This window comes from Corvus cornix, chromosome 1 (genome assembly GCF_000738735.6).
Source record: "Corvus cornix cornix isolate S_Up_H32 chromosome 1, ASM73873v5, whole genome shotgun sequence".
NCBI lineage: Eukaryota > Metazoa > Chordata > Aves > Passeriformes > Corvidae > Corvus > Corvus cornix.
This window is the reverse complement of record NC_046332.1, coordinates 45,912,456-45,933,196: the sequence shown is the minus strand read 5'-3', so window position 1 is coordinate 45,933,196 and position 20,741 is coordinate 45,912,456. Positions and strand designations below refer to the sequence as shown.

The following is a 20,741-nucleotide window of genomic DNA, read 5'->3' as shown; positions in this document are numbered from 1 at the left end:
AAACTCTGCAGTGCCACAAGATGGCAGGAAGGTACTGTATTATCTGAGTAATCACCTCATCGGATCAGCTGTGCAGGATTAATGATTTTTACTTTTCAAAGAGATAAGGCTTTGTTTCTTCAGAATTTTGGTATCATTTCCATGCTAAGTAACCGGGATAGAAGTACTAATTAAAAATCATGAGAAGGAAAGAAAAAGCCCAATCTTAGCAATAAGCTAGTGATTATGTTGGTTCTTTTGACCATTACCTAGAACTGCTTCATCTGGAGGCACTGCAGGATCAGAATTCATACCTATTAGGTTCTGATCATGAATATTCACTTACCCTTCCTGATGACACCAGCCAACACTAAACAGGTGAATATGAAGGCTAGAGAAAGTGAGACAACTGGTGGTCCCTGTTTGCATCTGTGTTAGCTTTCCTATTCCCTAGACGTATAAAAGAATGTGGAATGTGGGTTGCACCCACATTGCAGAACACATTCTCACATCCCTGTTCCCAAGTCTGCATGTTCTCACCCACTGTGTTTTTAGAAATGTAGAGGGTTGTGTGTGTGTGCATGCACTCCCAGAAGATCCTGTGCTGGTTCCACAGGTGCTCCACAGCTGCCAGTCCGGGCGAGTGGAAGCTGTGCCCCAGCAGATCCTTTACTGGGAATGCATTGCGTAGTGAGTCCAGACTCTGACTGCCAATCATTGGCAGGAATTAAATTTTACACACAATCTTGATGCATCTGTCTAATTTACTAATTTATTTCAGTTCTTCCTTTTCTTTTTGTTTTCCTGTTACTTCATTAAAACCATAACTTAAAAGAAGACAGTTTGTGCTTGTGAGAAACTTCAGTTGTGTCTTCCAATTCTGAAGAAGCTAAATCCAGCTGATAGCTTAAATCCTAAATCCATGATATCTAAGCACAGTCACTGAAACTTCATTTTTTATCCTCAAATCTGAAAATAGCTCAAGCAATATTGGCTTATCATTGCTGGCCAGAGTTAGCAGAAGATTCTATCTTCTCTGATCCTCAAAGGTCCCTTCCAATCCAAATCATTCTACGACTTTATGTTTCTATCATCTGCCTCTCCCTGACACCTCCTGGGTTCATCACCCTCAATTAGCTTAAACTCCAGATTGATAAATAAATAAAATACTAACAGTGGGTAAATGCATCATGGTCCCATATTGAGACCATATCCATAAAATAATTTGATGCCTTATCCCATAAATCTGAGATGGCACAAACTTTTGTCATGATCATGCTGTGTACAAGGGCATGAGTACGAGTCTGTTCTGCATCAGACAACTAATATAGTATTAGTAATTTATTGCGCAGTGTCTGGGATTTAACAACTTTTGTATGAATTTTTGCCTTAGATCTCTAGATTTATACTTCTATGAAATGGAAAATCAGTTCTTCCCTGAGTGATTAATATGGCAGGTCTGCTTCATGGGAATATTTTTCAGTGCACATTTGTACGCATTATATACTGAAAAATTAAACAAAGTTTCTATTTTCAGTCTTTAAAATCTAATATATTTTCTTAAGTTAGTGTCAAGGTACTTGAATATAACTTGTCTTAGTTTGTCTTAACGAAAAGCTTTAAACATTGAAATAGCTCATGTTCTTTTGTAAAGTATTTCACCTATGTAAGCAATGTATACATAGGCATAAATTTTTATTTTTAAGCTCTATTGAATATCACAAGACTGCAGACTGGGACAAATTTCTGAGCGTGTATCAGACCTTTGAAAAGCGATCAAACATGAGAGAAATATTTATTACTTCCTACCAAAATTAGTGCTGGCAAGAAGCCTACAGACTTCGGAAGCACTTAGATTTATGATATGACATACAGATAATTTAAATTACATTGCAGAATTACTTTTGCTATATTAATCACAAACCTAAATTTCTGCTGTTTATGAAGGTCCTATTTCCAGATTAGCTCAGGGTGGATTTGCCTAATTAAGCACTGTTGGGGTCCTGTCCCCCCTGCCGTGGGGTCCTGGGAGAGGGGCCCCGGTGGGGAGACACGGGGTTTCCCTATCCCCTGGTCAGCCTCGTTCCCCATTGCTTGGTTTGTGTTCCCCTGTGCAGGCAAAGGACCCTCGGGTCCCGTGATTGAGCAGTTCCTTGGCAGAGCCCCGGCCATGCGGCTGGAGAAATAAACATCTCTGAAACATCTACCAAGAATCCGTCCATAGATATTTCTTTTCCACGAGCGTTGTTGTCTAATACACATGTTGAAGTATCCACACTGTAACAAAGCATGTCAATGAAGCTTCCTGGCAATGCAAACTGTTGTGAATCAGTGACATGAACTATACTGTGTGAGATTCTAGCAAAGGCAAGAGTCACTAACACTACTGACGCATTTCTCTGTACAGCATTCAAAGGTTCCGCGTCTGAAGTCCAGCCACCTAGTGTAGAAACAGCCTGAGTTGAACCTTGAGTTTGAATGTCCCTTCTCAGACCCCACACTGATGTGCATCCCTCGGGTGTCCTGGCAAAACAGGAATTCAGTTTGCTTGTAAATGCTGGAGGGTGCTTGGAGAGTAAGAGGGCAGAAATTAATTGTCTTAGAGTTTTTGGTCATTTTATAGTGTTTGAATTTGTGCATTAGAATGATGAGGGAATATTTTGTTACCAGTCGCTTTATCATTTTTTAAAAATTACAGACACATAAATTACATTTAAGAGGATGAAGTGAATGATCTTTACTATCTAGGGGAATTAATCTATGTAATGTGCTGTCCTAAATGTGACATCTGTCACAGCCTCTATCTCACTTGGGAAGATGGATTCTGTACTCATGAGTAGCTTCTAGGTACTGCGGTAGCTGCCACGGTCAATTAGCAAGGGGTGTGGTGCAAGAGAAATTGATCTGGACACCACAACATTTGATGCCAAGGACCTGACAGCCCATTATATGCATCCTGAGGAGTACTCTGGACTAGCCATTGCCTACTGGATGCCCAGAAAGGTTGGAGCACATTGGGTGCTCTCCAGGAGATCACAGATTTCAGATTAGTTTAACCCAAATGTCACCCTGTCCACGTACCCAAAACAGTTCCACAATGAAAATCAAGATGTGGAGAGCTCAGGCTATTGGGAGATCTCCCTCAAAAGCATGTTTCTAGTTCAACTTCAGACACTCAAGTAGACCTATCCATGGACTGTAAGGCAATGCAAGCCATACCTGGGCTCACCTGCAGAATAGGTATTTTGCCTTGCTCCCCTTCACCCCAATCCCTGCAGCCAGGGAAACTGTACCACGTCATCTTATGAAAGGCAGGGAAGGGTGAGGGAATAGGTGAGCCCTGTTAATATTTTACAGCTCTGTCATTTGCTGGATATTGGTTCTCCATAGTCCATTGCAACTAAAGCAATTGATTACAGCAAAGGTAGTATTTTCATTGCTGTCTTCTTACTAGTTGGTAAGACAGTTCCAGGAGTCAACTATACTGTCTTGTCTGGCTGCCAAGGAAATTTGGTGCTGAGGTGTGCTAAATAATTAATGGACTGTGCGAAAAATATTCTGAGGGAACCTTGACAGCATCCAGGGTCTGGATCTGAAACCATCCCGACAACCTAAAGGCTTGGAGATTCCCCTTTTCCTATAAGCATGTTGCTAACTTGTGGAGATGCCAGATCACCAGAAATTGCTCAGTTGGCTGTTAGGGAGGATGTGAGGGTAGCGACAGCCCGCAGCAGTCCTGGTAAAGAAGCAGCTGACACTGCCTGTGCATGCTGCAGGAATACCGATCTCTTTTTTCATCCTGGTCTGGCTGGAGTAAGAAGGATGCCTTACAGATCTTTTAAGTACCACAAGGCACTAGAAAGCTGTTTCTAGCATTGCAGAAAGAGTACCACAAGTTTCCTACTGAAGTTTGGGGTTGCTTGACCCTTAGAGCAGGACAGAGGAACCAGCTTGCTCTTGGGTAATTGTTAATTCTTTCCTTCTGACCCCTTTTGGACTTTTCCAGCTCATGAGTCATCATCTCTCCTGAATTCAATGGGAAGAGAATTCCTCGGTATGACCTTAGATAGAAGTTGCCCATCTGTAGGCATTCTTCCCAGCACCCACCTAAGGAAGGTCAGGTTTACTGTAACTGGACTGAACAGGTCCAGGATAGGCACTACCTCTAATATTGTAGTGCACCCAACAACTGTGGATGCCCCACCCCTGGAAGTGTCCAAGGTCAGGTTGGATAGGGTCCCGAGCAACCTGGTCTAGTGGAAGGTGTACCGGGTCATGATGGGGAGCTGGAACTGGATGACCTTTAAGGACCCTTCCAATCCAAACCATTTTGTGATTCTATAATCAAACATCTTTTTCACATTGTTAAGTAAGGAAGAAACCCTCGCTTACCTTTGGCATGGAAAAAGAAATCCTGCCATGAACACCTGCCACAGAGTTTATCTGACTTTGTAAAGGTTAAAGGGGAACAGAAATTAAATTATGCAGTGACTAGAGGTCATGGAGCAGAGGATGAATAGAAAAGGCAAGAAATGAAGAGGAAAAAAAAAAAAACACATGAGGAAAAAAGGGGAAAAAGGAAAATCTTTAACCTGTCTAGGAACTAATGTTCTGAAAGGCAAAAAAGCAACCTAGAGGATTTTGTGGGCTTAATTGGCCTTGACTCTCTGTAGATGTCTGCTTTGAGGCCTGCTTTGTGAATGCACGTTAACCTTTAAAAGGCAATAGGAGTATATTGACTTTTTGATTAGTCTGGAAGGCAGTCTAATTCCCCAGCCATGCAGCTAGACATTGTAAGAGAGTAAACCATAAGCAGAGCATGCACTAGTCACACAGGAAAAAGAGACTGTCAGCGTTTATTTATGGTGCAGTATACGCAATTTCAAACCATATCCCTTCTTTATGAGGAAGCTGGATTCCTGTTGACATGAGCTGAGCAAAACTGGGCTGGAGTTCTAGAGGTGGAGAGTGAGGAGCAGGCACAGAGAATGCCAACTGCCAATCCTCACCCATATCCACTTATCTCCCAGCAGCTTGCTATTTTGAGGTCAGGCGAGTGGGGAGGACGATCAGGATGTAGCAAGAAGAATATGATCACCCAAAGCTGAGGATCTTGGTGTTCTGCCTTGTGGCTTTTGGTTGCTTGCCAGGAGGTCCAAAGGCAAAGAAGGACAAAACAACAGGACTGAGATCTCAGTCTCAGTACATGCCTCATTTCTATATTTTGTAAAAGTATTTTCTTTGGAATGGCTCCTAAAATTACATCTCCTTGCAAAGAGGAAAAATGAGTTTCACAGCATATTCCAGCAACTGTGTCTATCTTAAGGACATGGAAGTATCAGTATTCAGCAGTAAACTGTGACAGCTCTTATTGAGTGTCAAAGAATAGAAAATACTAATGACTCATTAAATCTTCTTCCCCGATCAGTTTCAGCATCATAATGAAAATACAGCAGTTACTTAGTCAAGCCTTAGCACAAAATTCTGATTTGACGTAACTTCTAGGAATCTTTCAAATGCTGACTGATTTTTCTTTCTAAAATGACCGATTTTGCATCACATATACTGATTTCCTTCATTTAGAGGTGGAATAATCGCTTCCCACCTGGATGATATTGTCTTCCATACTTCCTTCGTTCACTTTGATATTCTAAATCTGAACTTCACTGAGTTAAACTAAATGAAACATAATGAGAAAAATTGGCTGAAAAGCTGCATCCATTTTTCCTTCTCAAGTCCATTAGTTGGTCAATGGCTATAATATATCTCCCAATTTTTGTAGCTTAGTTCAAAAAAATAATTTTCCAAGCATTATTGCCTTTGAGAGTTGCCTGCGCTAGGACACATATTCTGTTTCAGTAAGACCAATGTAAATATCCACAGCTCCTTTACACTGAACACTAAGTTAAATTATTATTTATGCCACAATAAAATGTAATACGCAAACCAGTATGTTTTTGATTAATCAAAATTTAACAGTGATTATCTTAAATTTAAAAAAAAGAACATTTATTAATTTTCTACCAAGTAATCTGGCTCTTTCATTGCAGAAAAACTTACAGGAAAATTTAGAGTAGCATGAGATGCAGCTTAATATTAAAACTGTACTTTCAACTTAACTATGACAAAATTATTAAGTCAAATAAAGTTTTTGTGCCAGTAATAAAAAAGATCACCAGTCTCTTGTGAAAATACAGAAAAGTTGTCTGATAACATTTTAAGAAAACCCACAGGATACAACTGAATTCAGATAAACATACTAAGAAAATGTCTGTTTAGAGGCAACTGTATGTACACAGGAACTCCATCAGAGAAAAACTATTTGGCTGGAATATAAGCAGCTGTTCACAAAGCACATCATTTTTCCAGGAATTCTGAAGCTTTTTAAAAAAAATCTTCAGTGACCCTGTGTTGTAACTCAAAGACTATAACATGATACAGCAATTTGTTCTAATTTGACTTTTAAAGAAATTTTTAAAGATTTTTAAAGATTTTTTTCTTGATTCTTCTGCTTACTGCTTAAATGCATTAATGAAAATGTCATTTTGGAAGGTCCATCTTTTGTCTCCAATCACTCGGGGAAGTCTCAAAATGTGCTGTGCTTTGCTGACAGCTTGTAACATCTCTGACCTCTGAAAATAGACAGAAATGTACCTTGTAATGCACTGAAACATCCCAAATACTTTAATAACAGGAGAACTACCCTGAAATAACTACACAATGCTGTAGAAGGCTCTGCTTTTTCTGCTGGTCTTCTTTCTCCAGACAATCAGGTTCATGCACATAGACAGTCAGTCCTAATGTGTGAGGCACAAGCAAGTCATTACTTACAGCAGTACAGGACTTCTGTGTGGCATGTGTAATACTGCAGCAGGATCCCTTCTTTCATGTTTATTAGACTCCCCTCCCACAGGGCTGTGTTGGTAAGGCCTACGAGCACTTCATTACTCAACCATTTCAGGGCTGAGTTCTTGTATCTGGAGGGGAAAAAACCTCACTGAACCACTTTCATACTTCCCTTTCTTCCAACTCTTGGGAAGGGGTTTTCATCATACACGGCACAGCTGGGCTTACTGAGCTTGGCTGGAATGACGGGGAGTCACAGTGAAATGACAAAATTGTGGAATGGAGAAACCAAGAAATCAGATCACAAATACTCACTAGGCTCAAATAACCACCCTATAGGAAATGCATTTTCTAAAGTTAAACCAATCTCATAGCGACCTTTTAGAATATTGAGCCACTGCAGTAATGGATCATAGACTCTGTGCTTTTTACATTAAGACAATAATTGTATGAAAATGAAATCATAATTAATCAGATCCTATTGTAAGTTGAATTTCCCATAGATAAATGAATCCATTTATCCTTATTTATTCCTATATTTAAATGATTTTATCCATGGATTTATTACAAATCTTATAGCTCAAAGATCTTGGATATGGAGTCAAGTCTGTTACTTGCCCTACTGCTGCATCAGGGTGTCTAACTTTTACGTATTCCAACATTAGAGATGCAGGACCCAGGAAACGAAACTGGATTGCGTTTCTCTAATGATGTCTGTGTTAAGGACTCTATGAAAGAAAAGCACTAACAATATAAGATTTTCATCCTTTGTTGTGTTTCAGGCTGTGGGCAATCTGATGACCCAAGATTAGAAGAAAAGAGAGATCGTGTTATTTTCTTGATACACATTTGAATATTCATAAGCTTTAAGGAATAAGTCAGTTACAGGAAGACATAGGAGATGAGTGTGCAGAGTAGAATAGAAAACCAGAAAAATCCTCAAAACAAGAATTGCAGGAGCCAAGGGAACAACTGTAGAAGATAATAAATATAAATGTAAATACATGGCAGGCAGATGCAGAATTATCAAGACTATTATAAAAAAGAAGACTGAATTTGATGCAGAAGATACGAAGAAGGTTTTGAAGGAAGAAGAGATCCAGAAACTTAATAGCAATGAAAACATTTAGACTGTATTTGAAATTCTCCAAGTCTTTAGTGAGTATAACAACAACCATGGATTTTTACCAACTAAGAAAGGATACTTCTTTTAGGTAAATATGATGGTGTCATGACTTTCCTGAAAAGAAAAAGTCATAGCACTGCCAGGGCCTCCAAGCTAATTATTAGCTTGGAAGGACTCATTGCCTCATGTGTGGTATCAAACAAGAGCCAGTAATTAGCAGCATTTTCTAATCCTAGTTGCATGGTTATACAAACTATGATTAGGAATTTAGATGAATTTATGAAATACTGGGTTACAAGTGGAAAAGCTTTATTCTGCAATTTGAACATTTCCCAGCACTTGCTTCCCAGTGCTTTGTTTCTTATGATGAATTTTCATTTCTTCAGACCTTAACCAAACATGGAGTAGTTGGCAAGTGCGCAGTTCCTCTAAAGAAATGCAGTTGATCCCCTGTGCATCCTGCAAATTAATATAAAGAAATAGCTACTGCTAGAGCATAATTAATCTATTTTAGATATCTCTGTAAAATGCCCTCACAGTATCTGTTGCCTTCCACCAAAAGGTGATGAGATGTGGTACAGGTATCTGCACCTAGATGTCCAAATGAATTGAATCAATTCCACCTGAACATCTGCCCAAACAGTTGTAAACCCCTGGGAGCATGCTCCAGGGATATTAGTCTCTGTGCAGGTGGCTTGTGGGAGGATCCCTTTCCACTTCAGTGAAAATGAACGAATGAACAAATGAACGAATGAATGGTTTTGCTCGCATAGAGAGAAGTATTCTAAACCTGGATGGGCATCTGAGATGCGTCTGCTTTTTCTGGGCACACACAGGTCCTCTAGATTTGGACTCAGTCGTATGAATGCAGCCTAAATATGCAAGATCTGAATGGTAACCAGGAGTGTGTGCTGAACCATCAGCTATGAAAAATGAAGAATCACAAAAAATGTTAGGCACATGCAGCTGAAGAGGTTTTTGTATGTTTTCAGTTTTCAGCCCTACTCCATATGCATAGGAAGCACAGTTGATTTTTAAATAAATAAATCTACTGGGTTTTTTAAAGCTCATTTTGTCTTATGCTAAAAATGATCAAGGATAATGATCAAGGGCAGAACCCCAAGGCACTCCATTCCTTTTGGGTGCCATTCTTAAATGTTGGGAGTATCTGCCGCTCTTGAAGATGTCAGCTGGTGTTTCCTTCAGCACATTTTTCTTTCCTTTAATTTAAATCAAAAAATTCTTATCAGTTTATTTCTTGAAATAGCCTGTGTTCCACATTAGTTCTGTATTTATGCTGTAAATCTGAAATGCGTGGCAGCAGATGATTCTAGTAAAGCTCAGTTCTGAGATTCTGGATTCAAGGGAATTGTTCAGCATAAGCACAGCAGGCACTAACACTGCTTATGGCTTAGGGGGGATCTCTGTGCACAAGCACAATTACAAAGCCAGATTTGAATAACAGATGTTTCCAGCTCCCAAGGTTTTGGTTAAAAGATTTTTTTTTAATGCAAGCAACATAAAAGAAGCGTTCAAAGTTCTAGGACAAATGCAGTTATATGTTCTCTTAAAAAGAGAATAAAACAGTTCCCAGTTTTAATGGCACTTTGAAAAGGCTCTAAAAGCAATTTAAAACAACATTTATAACGTATTAAAAAACATAGCAGATATGTGTTGCTGCCTGCCCCGAGCTTCCCCTCCCCCTCCCCAAGCTGAACCCCTTTGTTCCAAGCGCGGGCAAAACCAAATGTGACTCAAACTCTTTAGCAGTGTCTGACTGGCCGGTCACCCCGGGTCTGCCCCCAGTCCTCCCCTTTCCCCTTCTCCGAATAAAAGAGAGGACCAAGGCGGGGCCCGCGCTCTTTTGGCTTTGCAACTCTTTCTGCGAACATCTGTGTGCTTCTGTTTCTTTGAAAGCTTCTAATTGTGGGAAATTAAGCAAGCTAAGAGTTGTATTTCTCCCTCTTTGCTTCTGCTGGTGGTATTGGATTTGCAGCTACCATTTTGCTGCTTTTAGAGCTACTGAAATGCTGGATTGCCCGTGCTGGCCCTCTAGGCTGCTCGAGGCTTTCTAAGGCATTAAACTACCAGCCTAGCCGGTAAAAGCTGTAAGTATACCCCCACAGATATGATTATCACAGAGTACTTATTTGTTTACTAATTCTCTGTCCATTTTAAATATTGAGGTGTTTTTTCCTGTTTGCCCACTGTCACTCAATGCAGAGTTGTTGAAGGAATGAAGACTAAAGATAAGACTGAGATATGATTAAAATAGAAGCTTCTCTCAAGAGTGACAGTTGTGATGAAGAGTGGTAAGAGCTAATTCAAAAGAGGTCTCTGTGATGACCTCAATTTTATGATGTGCTGATTCTCCAGGTAATTAAAAATGACCAAGGCCCCAGTGAATGTGATTAAATCTGGCACATCACAGATGTTTCCAGCATGACTATTTTTTTCAAATTACTTTAATAATATTACAAAATAACATCTTATATGATAAAATTTTAATCTCATATAATAACAGCATTTGCATCACTGTTGTAAAAAATGAGCTAAGCACTTTCCTTATGAGAAATATCATAAAATTCTCTTCCAGGCTGAAATTTGCCATGCTTTTCTTCTATATGTATCTAAGCAAATTTTTATTTAATATGCTGAAGCATAGAAAGATTTCAAGTAAGTGGAGTTCTTCAGTGCACGCTGTTCACAGTGTTCATAGTGTTCACATGTTCTCCACGAAAATAAACACTCAAGTGAAGAGGCTTTGCCAAAAAGCAGGCCATACCCTTTCCTTCTTGTGATTTGTTAGTACAGTGGCTGAATGTGCCACACTGTCATCAGAGTCCTCACAGCTGAAGTACCATAACTGTGCACACAGTCTGAGGGAGAGGGGAAGGAGTGAGTAGTGATGATGTACATGTGCAATGCATCTTGGAAAAGTTACTCTTATCAGGAAATGCTTCCTTTTCTTTTTCCAGTGTTTGCCACACCCACATCCTTATGGTGGGTGTCTCCTGTTTCATGCCTCCTCCCCAATTCTCTTGATACATGTGCAGATAAGTATGCAGGCTAAAGATAATGTAAGGGATGATCAGCTCAACTCAGTATTACAACTTGTATCAGTGACAGCACAATCAGGCTTACAAACAGGGCTCCACGTGCCCATCTGCAAGGTGCCTAAAACTGTGACAATCACTAACGAAGTTTTCACAGTGGCTTGTGCTCTGGTGGAATATGCTGTAGTCACTGACGACAATTTCACTTTAGCAAGCTCACTGAGCAGTCTGACATTGTCAGGGACCCAGTTCAACTGGTGCATTAATCAATACAACTTTGCTCTTTGTGCTACTGACATAAGCAGCCATGGAAAACACTTAAATGACTGTCCCATACAAGCAGCAGAAACAACTTTTGTTGGTTTTAATGCGTTAAGTGACATCTCTGAAAAATTGAGGCTTTAGGAAGAACATCAGCCACATGACCGCAGCAAATGAAAGCCATTTATGAGAGTGCTTGCGAAATTCTTTTCACTTTAGGATTAATATTTACAGGTAAAATCACTGCTTAAAAGACAACCAGATGTGTTGTCATACACAAGACTTTGCTAATAGAGTTTTTTAAAATATTCAAGTCAGAAATACTTCTGAAAAGATGATAAACACAATGCCCTGTACTATCCAGTCCTTCTAAACGACACCTTTTTACACATTTGAGTCCATCAGATAAATGGAAAGAAATTCTTTAAAGCTTCCAAAAGCAGTATTTGATGGTGTTCCTTGTTAACCTGATTGCAGTAAAGTGTATGAATGCAAATTTATATCTAGCAAATTAAGGCCAGGGCTCATAAAATTACACAGCAGTAGAAATATCGCAGTAGTCAGGGAGCAGAGGTGCTTGCAAACACTGAATCATAACCATAGTCTTACCTTCCATTATGTAATTCATTCTCTTCTGACTGACTGGGCTTTTGATTTACATAATGAATTCAAATCAAAATGACTGTACTTCAATTAGTTAGATGGCATTTTTACGCAATTAGCATGTAAGCATTAGCATTACAAATATGATTAAACAATTATTTGGCAAATGTTTTTACCCTGGTTGGCTTCTATACATTTGTCTAGATTTCCTTCATAATTCTTACTCATACAGCCATAAAACCCCACTTCAGTTTCCAGCTTTCTCTCTGTCTTATTACATAGTTTAACCATAGCAAATGCTTCAATTGCAAAAGGAAAAAAATACTATCAACGGGGAATGGAAAGGATAAAAATAAGACCAGAAAGAATCAGAGAGAAGTAGAAGCCATAACGCCATAAGTAGAGTTATTGGATGCCACAGAACAGACATAAAATTAAAGGGTGTATGTTAATTATGAATATATAGACAGGGAAAGGCCTACCATCAGTACAGTAATTTACCCTAACCAGATACCTAGAAAAACATATAATTGTCCTTCAAATTATCAATATTCTGTAATATGTTAGTCACATACCAGTAAATACTTTAATAAATATTTTTATTAAGCTTTTATTATGCTTTTAAGTGTTGGACAGGTATTTCACTTAAATATAAAGCAATGCTTCTTTAATTACACATTCAAAGTTTTAATTAATACCAATATTATACATTTGTTTAGAATACATCTGTTTCCCTGGGGAATACTGAAATACTTTCAGCATATACCCACAAACCATTAAACATGCCCATATCCTGGTAACATATATCTCTCTATATAATCATACTCTGGCAAAAGTTGACTCTCTGGAGCAGTGATATCATTCCTGCTATAGTGCTTTCCAAAATCAAGAGTTGTGGAATGATGTGGATCATTTTGAACTTGGATGCAAACCCTCAGCTGAAGGACTGTCAGAATACCACAAGCTGTCTGTACTAAAAGTGATTTCCCACAGGACCTGTGCTCAGAAGGCACAGTTGCTGGCTGTCAGACAGCCATACATGACAAATATGAGAACAAAGATAGTACTAATTCATAAGTATTCTATTCATTATTCATAGCACACAGTTAGTTGATAAATGGAAAAATGCCCTACTTGTAAAGCACATTTCTGTAAGTTTCGGAAATGCAAATGCTCAGCTCAGAAACATCGTTTTGAGATTTAAAGAATTTTGCTGATCCACTGTTTTCCCTTAGAAAACCACAAGCCATGTAGATCACAAGAAGCGAACGGTATCAAAATGACAAAACTATGTATGAACTGCACATTATTCAAGGATACAAAATTTAGGAGGAATAGAGGAATAGGCTAAATGATATTCTAAGCTTAAGTAAGTTGTCAGAAAAATATGTTAGCAACAGACTGGAAAAAAGTCTAAACTTAGACACCAGTTTTCACAGAGAATGTTATTTGATAACAGGGCGTATAAAAAGGTACGTGTGCCGGCATGAAACTCTGGATAACATCAGAAGAGGCTACTTCCATTACCTAACAGGAACCTGGGGAAAAGATGGCTTTTAGGAAATTGTTATAAATGTCTCTGTCTACATCATATAGTTCCAGTAGTTGCTGCTACAGATTTTTGACCTACATTTTGGATCACAAGGTATGTGTCTGAACATGAGCTTTCCTAATTCTGTTTAAATTCAGGTTTTTCTAGGAATAAAGATACCTGTTTTCCATTAAAACTTTGCTGTGATCTAGTTATAGGTGTCAGCTAAACAAATTCTTGGGAAGCCCCAGGAGACCTGACTGATGCAAGTTCTCAAGGTGCCAAATACACATGGAAGTACAAGGCCTCATGAAGAGCTATGGAAAGGCTACAAAATAGCTTGGCAGGAATGAAGACCTGGATTGTGGCAATCACTGACATATTTCTCACTAATGACAATTGGCTGTTTCAACCAAGTGCCTCCTCCAGTGATATTTGTCTGAGAAGGGTATTTCCTGGATATATCCAAATCTCCCTGTTGAGTGTAAACAAGTGTTTGAGATGTTTGTTGGACACTTGTTACATGCAAGGCCCTGTTTTTAGGTGTCCACTGGGTCCTAAAGTCTTAAAAAATTTTGTAAATGAAAACTAAGTATCTTATGTAGATATAAGAACTCCATTAAAGGAATTAAAAAATAGGCAATATTATTTTAAGCTTAGGAAAGCTACAATAATGAAATACAGATTTTGTTGTTTTAATTCTTCCTAGCTAAGTGCAAGCACATCTCCTTTTCTTTATGAGTGAGTCATAAATTTGATCTTTTAGACTGAAAAGGACTATAATTTTCCTTCAAATTACAAATGAAAAGACAGTTACTGACCACAGTATAATTCCATTGCTCTGTCTCCATAACTTAGCTATAAAAAGACATGTTCCAAGACATATATCCCTTTGTTTCCAGAAAAGCAGTCTCTCTGAAAGTTCGGCATTTGGACAAGAAAGCCAGCAGAATGTGCAATTCAGAGGCCATTTGTGTCAGCTTTGTTTGAAATCCTGCCCTAAATCTGAATGACAGAGAAGGAATGTGGCCCCCTTCACATGAAACAAGCTGAAAAGTTACAAGCATTAACAGCTTTCCAGTCAGCTCCTTGAAACCTGCAACTCCATTCGCAGTGGATGGGGTTTCTCGAAATACTATTCCCCACATTTAATGCTGCAGACCATGGCACTTTATAACACAGTTACCCAGCATATCACATCCACATGGCACAGCACAAACCACTGAAGGAAAAACAGAGGAAAAATAGGAGAAGATTAATAGTAAAGTGTGGAGATAAGGCTCAAGGTAAGCAAATATGTTACATTACCTATAACTCTATACTCACTACCCTCATCTGGAAAGGCTTCTAAAATTGCATTTTAAATTTTCATACTGAAGTGCTTTCCAGTGGGCAGGTTCCTGTATTTAACAGTGTGGAATGAAACAGAGTATTTATGAAGCATTACAAAATATCAGTTTTTTGGTAAACTTGTCCGAGATTTTCCACAACAGAGTGCATGAATTTTGTTTACGCTGAAATTTAAGATTACCCTTGAAAGTAACCTTTTTCCAGCTTGACGAAATGGTCTTGTCTGCCTACAACTACACTTGCCATCTGCACTGCAGACCACTGCATTTCCGTCTTAACCTTCCCCAGAAGCTCTTAATGAAAAAATTAAATCGTTGCTATCTCTGCTTTCAAACTTGACACTGATTATAACAGAAAAAAAATAAAATTAAAGGACTGAGGCATTCTGAACTGCTCTGGTAAAGGCCTGCCAGGACAGGAGAGAGGAGAGGGACATTTTACAAGGGCCTGTAGTGATAGAACAGGGAGGAAAGATTCAGATTGGATATTGGGAAGAAATTCTTTACTGTGAGGATAGTGAGGCACTGGAACAGGATGCCCAGAGAAGCTGTGGATGGTGGAGGTGTCCAAGGCCAGGCTGGGTGGGGCTCTGAGCAACCTGCTCTAAGGGGAGGTACCCATGGCAGGGAGGGTTGTAACCCGATGATCCTTAAGGTCCCTTCCAGCCCAAGCTATTCTATGATGGCACAAGTGAGTGGTGTGTACATTGCATAGCCTCGTGCGCTGACAATCAGTTTTCTTAGGATTAAGCTAACTCATTTTCTAGCACAGGTGTTTAGCAGCTGGATTCATGTCAAATACTAACAACAGACACAAGTGTGTCGGTGGCCAGGTAGCTACTTCCCCGATTTTACAATAATTTGTAAATTATGTTTAGCAAACATTCTGTTAATTCTGGAAAAGTTTGTGTTTCCCACTATTTTAAGTTAATTGAAGACAGAACTGAGTGGGATTTTATGTATTACATTTGAGCTCTGCTAACACATAGCAACACTCTAGCTCAAAACGTGTGTTTATAGTTGACATGGTAAAAATCACTAAAGAGGTAAGCTGTGAGGTAAACTCATCCATGGAGGAGAACTCTATGAACACTTTGAATTAAGCTCAGTGTTTTCCTTCCAATGTTATCCTATTTCAAAAACAGGTAGAAAAATTGTACTAACAATAGTTGTATGTAGTCAGAAACATCATAACTTGTTAAACAGAAGTGCGAATAAGAACTTAAAATGTAACAGAGCATAACAGATGTAGAATAAAACTATCAGCTTTAAGCCTATTAAAATATTAATTGATTATGCATTTGAAGCAAAGTAACAACCATAGAAAATAATACATATGTATCCAATCAAAATTTGCAGAGAAATTTGCAATTAAGAAATTAGATTTCCTACTTCACTAAAGTCTAGATAATCACAGAAAATGACAAATTTCCAACATAATAAATCCACTTCCTACAAAACCAGACAATGTACACTTATAATGCAGAATATTGGTCAAAGTCTGTCACATTCAAATTCTACCATAACAGAAGAAACACATTTTTGAAAGTGGAATCTACATGTAAAAAATAATGCCTTGAGCTCACACTGTCTTCAAATGCAAGCACAAGGTATTTTACTGCAAGTAAATCTTAAATATAAACAAGAAAATCAAAATAATTATCCTAACAGTCTCCCTCTCATTTGTCATCCTCAATTTGAAAATTCAGTCAGAAAGGTAGAGAGTGTTTTTGAAAGCTTTCATCATCTTCCACTACTCTCTAGTAGCTATCCCTATTGGAGAGAAAAACTAAGAAAAGAAATTATGACAGAAAGTAGCAAACTGCCAAGGTATGAAAGGACAGAAATACAATGGTTAGAGAGACCCTCTTTCATTTCAAGTCTTTCTTTGAACTGGCTTATAAAATCAAAGATAACATGTTCATGAAGAGAATATAATTTGAGTTTATTACCTCACCATAACCAGCACATTATAAACTAATTTGGGATATTCGAAATTAAACAGAATAATGCACAAAAAAATGCAATCCCAGAATTAAGGAGCTCTGAATACAAAGTACATAATAATGATTTTCTCAGCCCAAACTGCTTTTTAGTCATATTACAGAGCTTCATACATTTCCATGTTTTCCTTCTTAGTCTGCTTCCTCAGATTGATACTAGTTTTCAAAAATCTTGACTAATTACACATTGATGACCTACTGCAGACAAGCAACTTGTATTGTAACACAGTAGAAAAAGTCATATTTCAAAGTGTTTAAAAACCCAAAAATAGAAGTTTATAGAATATCTTTCCACAGTGGTTTTAAATATATTCACCATCAGCAATAAATAATTGATAACGTATTTCAGAATTGCAGAACAATATATATGATTTTCCTTCAAAATAGTAACTTGTCACATAAACCAGAAAAAAAAGGTATCAGTAATTCCGTGATGAAAATCATGTGTTTGAAAAATGTGAGTATTTATTAACATTTACTTATTAGATTTATGCAGAAATTCTTACCTAAGCTGTTTAAAAGCTTCTGCTTTCACAAGTGGTGTTTCTACAGAATGTTCAAAAAGTGCTCCTTCAGGCCCTGCAAAAAAACAACAACAACAAAAAACACCCAGAAGAAAAATACTGTAATAATTCAAATATAACAAGAAAATAGCAAGAGGGATTTTTGTTTAATATGGCCACTTTGATATTAGAAGTCAAGATAAGAAAACATATGTTAAGAATTATAAGACACTTGAAATATAGCTACATTATCACCATTATGGTATTGATTGGAACAATACAATACAGAAGTAACGACAGCTGTAAACTCTTAAAACTAAATTTAAAAAGTCTGAAGACAGAGAAATTTTGAACTATTTGGGACAAAAAAATAAGTAAATAAGATTTATACAATGTAACTTTCATTACAATTAATAGAGCTAATTAAAATTCCACAAAACCTTTGCAAATACTAGTCCTAAATAATTATATTTATTTTAGACAGTTCCATGCATATCACAACTTCTGTCATACAGCTTTATCAAAGATTTTCCCCTATTTATAGGCAGACTTGCTGAATATGGGATCAGACAGTTTACCTCTTGAAATACGAGTAGTTTCATTCCAAAGAGGAAGAAACAGTGGGCACCCAGCCTCACCAGGAGCCTCCCTGTTGGAAGATCTTCCAAGGACCTCCGTTTCTGCTCTCCTGAATATCAGCATTATTGCAGTATCGCCAGTCCAGTGACCACCTCCCACCTAAGCTCCACTAGGATCAGGAAATTGGCTGATGTAGGACAAAAGCCCCTCAGCAACAGAGACGGCTCAAAAAAGCAGCTGAACACCACCATCTACAGCAAGGGTGGGGCCTCTCAACTTCTGTTCCTTGGCTTTATGAATGTACTCATCAAAAAATGGAGAGGTCTTAGGTTGAGAGGTCTTCTCTGGCTTTGAGAATTCACATATGTGAGCACTTTCCTGGTACATATGTAGCAAGGCAATATATTTTAATAGGATATTAGTCAAGGTGGCTTGTCTGGCTGCTCTTTATGCTGTTACCCTCTGGAAAGAATTCTAGGTTGTAAAAAGCCCTAAGTTAGGGATTTCGGCTCTGTCTAGACAGAGAATGGCAATGGATGATTAGAAAGCATGGTGTAGATAGTATAGATGTGGTACTAGAATATTAAATGTGGTACAAAAGGAAAAAGAGAATAAAAGATTGGTTGGAGCAGCCTCAGAGAACACGGTAAAAAAAAAAAGTGAAATAAAGAAAAAACATTAAAAATGAATACATTGCTGAGAAAACTGAAAGAAAGACTGCCATTTCATGAGGGCTGCAGGAAAATTCTCAGGATGTCCTGAGAAAGTATGAAATGTGCAGATTTTTCAGAAGAGTTTTAGCTGAAATCATGATTCCTTAGAATGAAATCTCCTTGTCTTAGATGGAAGAGAAGTACCCAAGATGTAAGAATTACCATATTAAACCACTTCAGCACTTTAAGGAATCACTGATTTACTAAGCTTGTATTTAAATTTTATTTAGCTGTTGATACCCTCCCCATCAATTAAAATTAATTAATCTTTCTGTAAATTATAAACTGGCATGAATATAATACTGGAAAATTTAAAATTTATTAATTCAGACAGAGCTTTAACCCTGCTGCATTAACATTTAATTTTAAGTTCATTTTCATTAACATTAAGATTATTCTGCACCTTAAGGAATTAAAAATGTTTATCAGAAAATGCTGATTTGGTACAACTAAGATATTTTGCAGGGATATCCTGATATGTCAAAAGTGCAGATGTGGCACTTTGGGACATGTTTTAGTGGTGGAGTTGGCAGTGCTGTGTTAATGGTTCATCTTGGTGATCTTAGAGGTCTTTTCCAACCTAAATGATTCTATGATTCCATGATTCCATAAATACAAGTAAGTGATAACAGAGAATGTATCAGTTTCATGGAAATAGGGGCTAATGGAAGGAAGAGAACAGGAAACATCAGTGTTAATGTTCTGGGCAGCAGTGGGCAGGTGGTGTAAAATGGAATGAAAAGGCTTATTTCCATATTCTAGAGCTGTCACCTCTAAGCAAGAGTAAAACCTTGCCTTTATGTGAGGAAAACTTCTTCATCAAACAGTGTTAATAACAGTATGCCACTCAGAAAAAAACTCTCAGGGCAACTTTTTTTTTGGAAAATGGCCCTAAATTGATTTCTTGTCTTCATTTCCTACTTTATCTTTTTAACTGTGATATGACTATTGTTGGGGTCCCTCCCCTGCCATGGAGCCCTGGGAGAGGGGCCCTGAGGGCACAGACACGGGGTTTCCCTGCCCCTGCTCAGCCTCGTTCCCATTGGTTGGTTTGTGTTCCCTGCGCGAGCAGAAGGACCCTTGGTCCCGTGACTGGAACAGTTCCTCGGCAGAGCTCCGGCCATGCGGCTGGAGGAATAAACATCTCTCTGAAACAGCTATCAAGAATCTGTCTGTCCATATATATTTCCTTTCCACGGGACTCCTGGTTTGATATATGCGTGTTGCAGGATCCCCACTGCAACAAATGGTGGAGAATTGAGAGCAGAACGATCCCCGATCCCCAAGTGACTGATTTGTGTGAGTAAACCCTGGAAACTTTGGATTCCTCTTCTTGGTTTTGCTTTGCTATTCCATATCTAAACTATGGAGGAACCGTGGGAAGACTCTTGGCTCTCAGAGCCGCATATGGACATTTATCTTAAAATGATTCTTGAACAACGATTTGTAAATTTTAGCTTGATTCAAGCTCAGAAAGAACTGAAACACTTCCTGGCATGGTTGTTTAAGAACTTTTTCTATGTTTCTTGGGATTTAATTCTTACGAAGGGCTTTTGGAAAACCGTTTGGACACAGTTAATACAGGAGTCAAAATATATGCCGATGGAAGAATATTTTCGTGAATATTATTTAGTTACCGAGACTGTTGAGCAATGTCAGCTGTGTCCTGGCGAAGGGAAGCCTGGCGCAGGGTCCGTGCGGCCCAGGCCACGTGCACCGAGCGCTCTGCGAGCAGCAGCGAGGCAGTTCCCGCGCGCGGGCGGAGGCCCACGCGAGCCGCAGTGTCGGTGGCGGAGCGAGGCGCGGCGGGAGCGGCGGGGCCCGGCGGTGCCCGCACGGCCCAGCACAGCGCGTGGTGGAGCGAGCCCCGTGAACGCCCGAGAGGGGCGGCGCGCGGGCGGCGGCGGGCGGCAGCGGCGGTGGAACGGAGCCGCGCCCAGCCGAGACGCGCGCTGGAGCGGAGCGCGGGGGAGTCGTCGCCCAGGGGCCCGGCCGAGATGTGGGTGCAGCACCCGGCATCGGCAGCGAAGCTGCGACCAGAGGAGGCGACGCGCGGAGAACTGAGCGGCGCGGCCCGGGCCGGCCCGCGCAGCCCCGAACGCAACCCCGGGAAGAGCACGCAGGCACCAGCAGCCCCTGACAATTCCAACACGGGAGCGACCAAAAGAGAGAGCAAAGACGCAGCGAGACAG

The 20,741-nt window shown here is 39.2% G+C and overlaps 1 protein-coding gene across 6 annotated transcripts in view; it reads right to left on the bottom strand.

The window, feature by feature from the left end:
- The window catches only part of SGCG (sarcoglycan gamma), a 110,239-nt gene that overhangs the window by 2,974 nt on the left and 86,524 nt on the right, over positions 1-20,741 (bottom strand). For all 6 annotated transcript variants that reach the window (XM_039565319.1, XM_039565297.1, XM_039565312.1 and 3 more), the window contains one exon: positions 17,261-17,333. In XM_039565319.1, the coding sequence (XP_039421253.1) occupies positions 17,261-17,333 (73 nt within the window). The remainder of the gene's footprint in view (positions 1-17,260; positions 17,334-20,741) is intronic.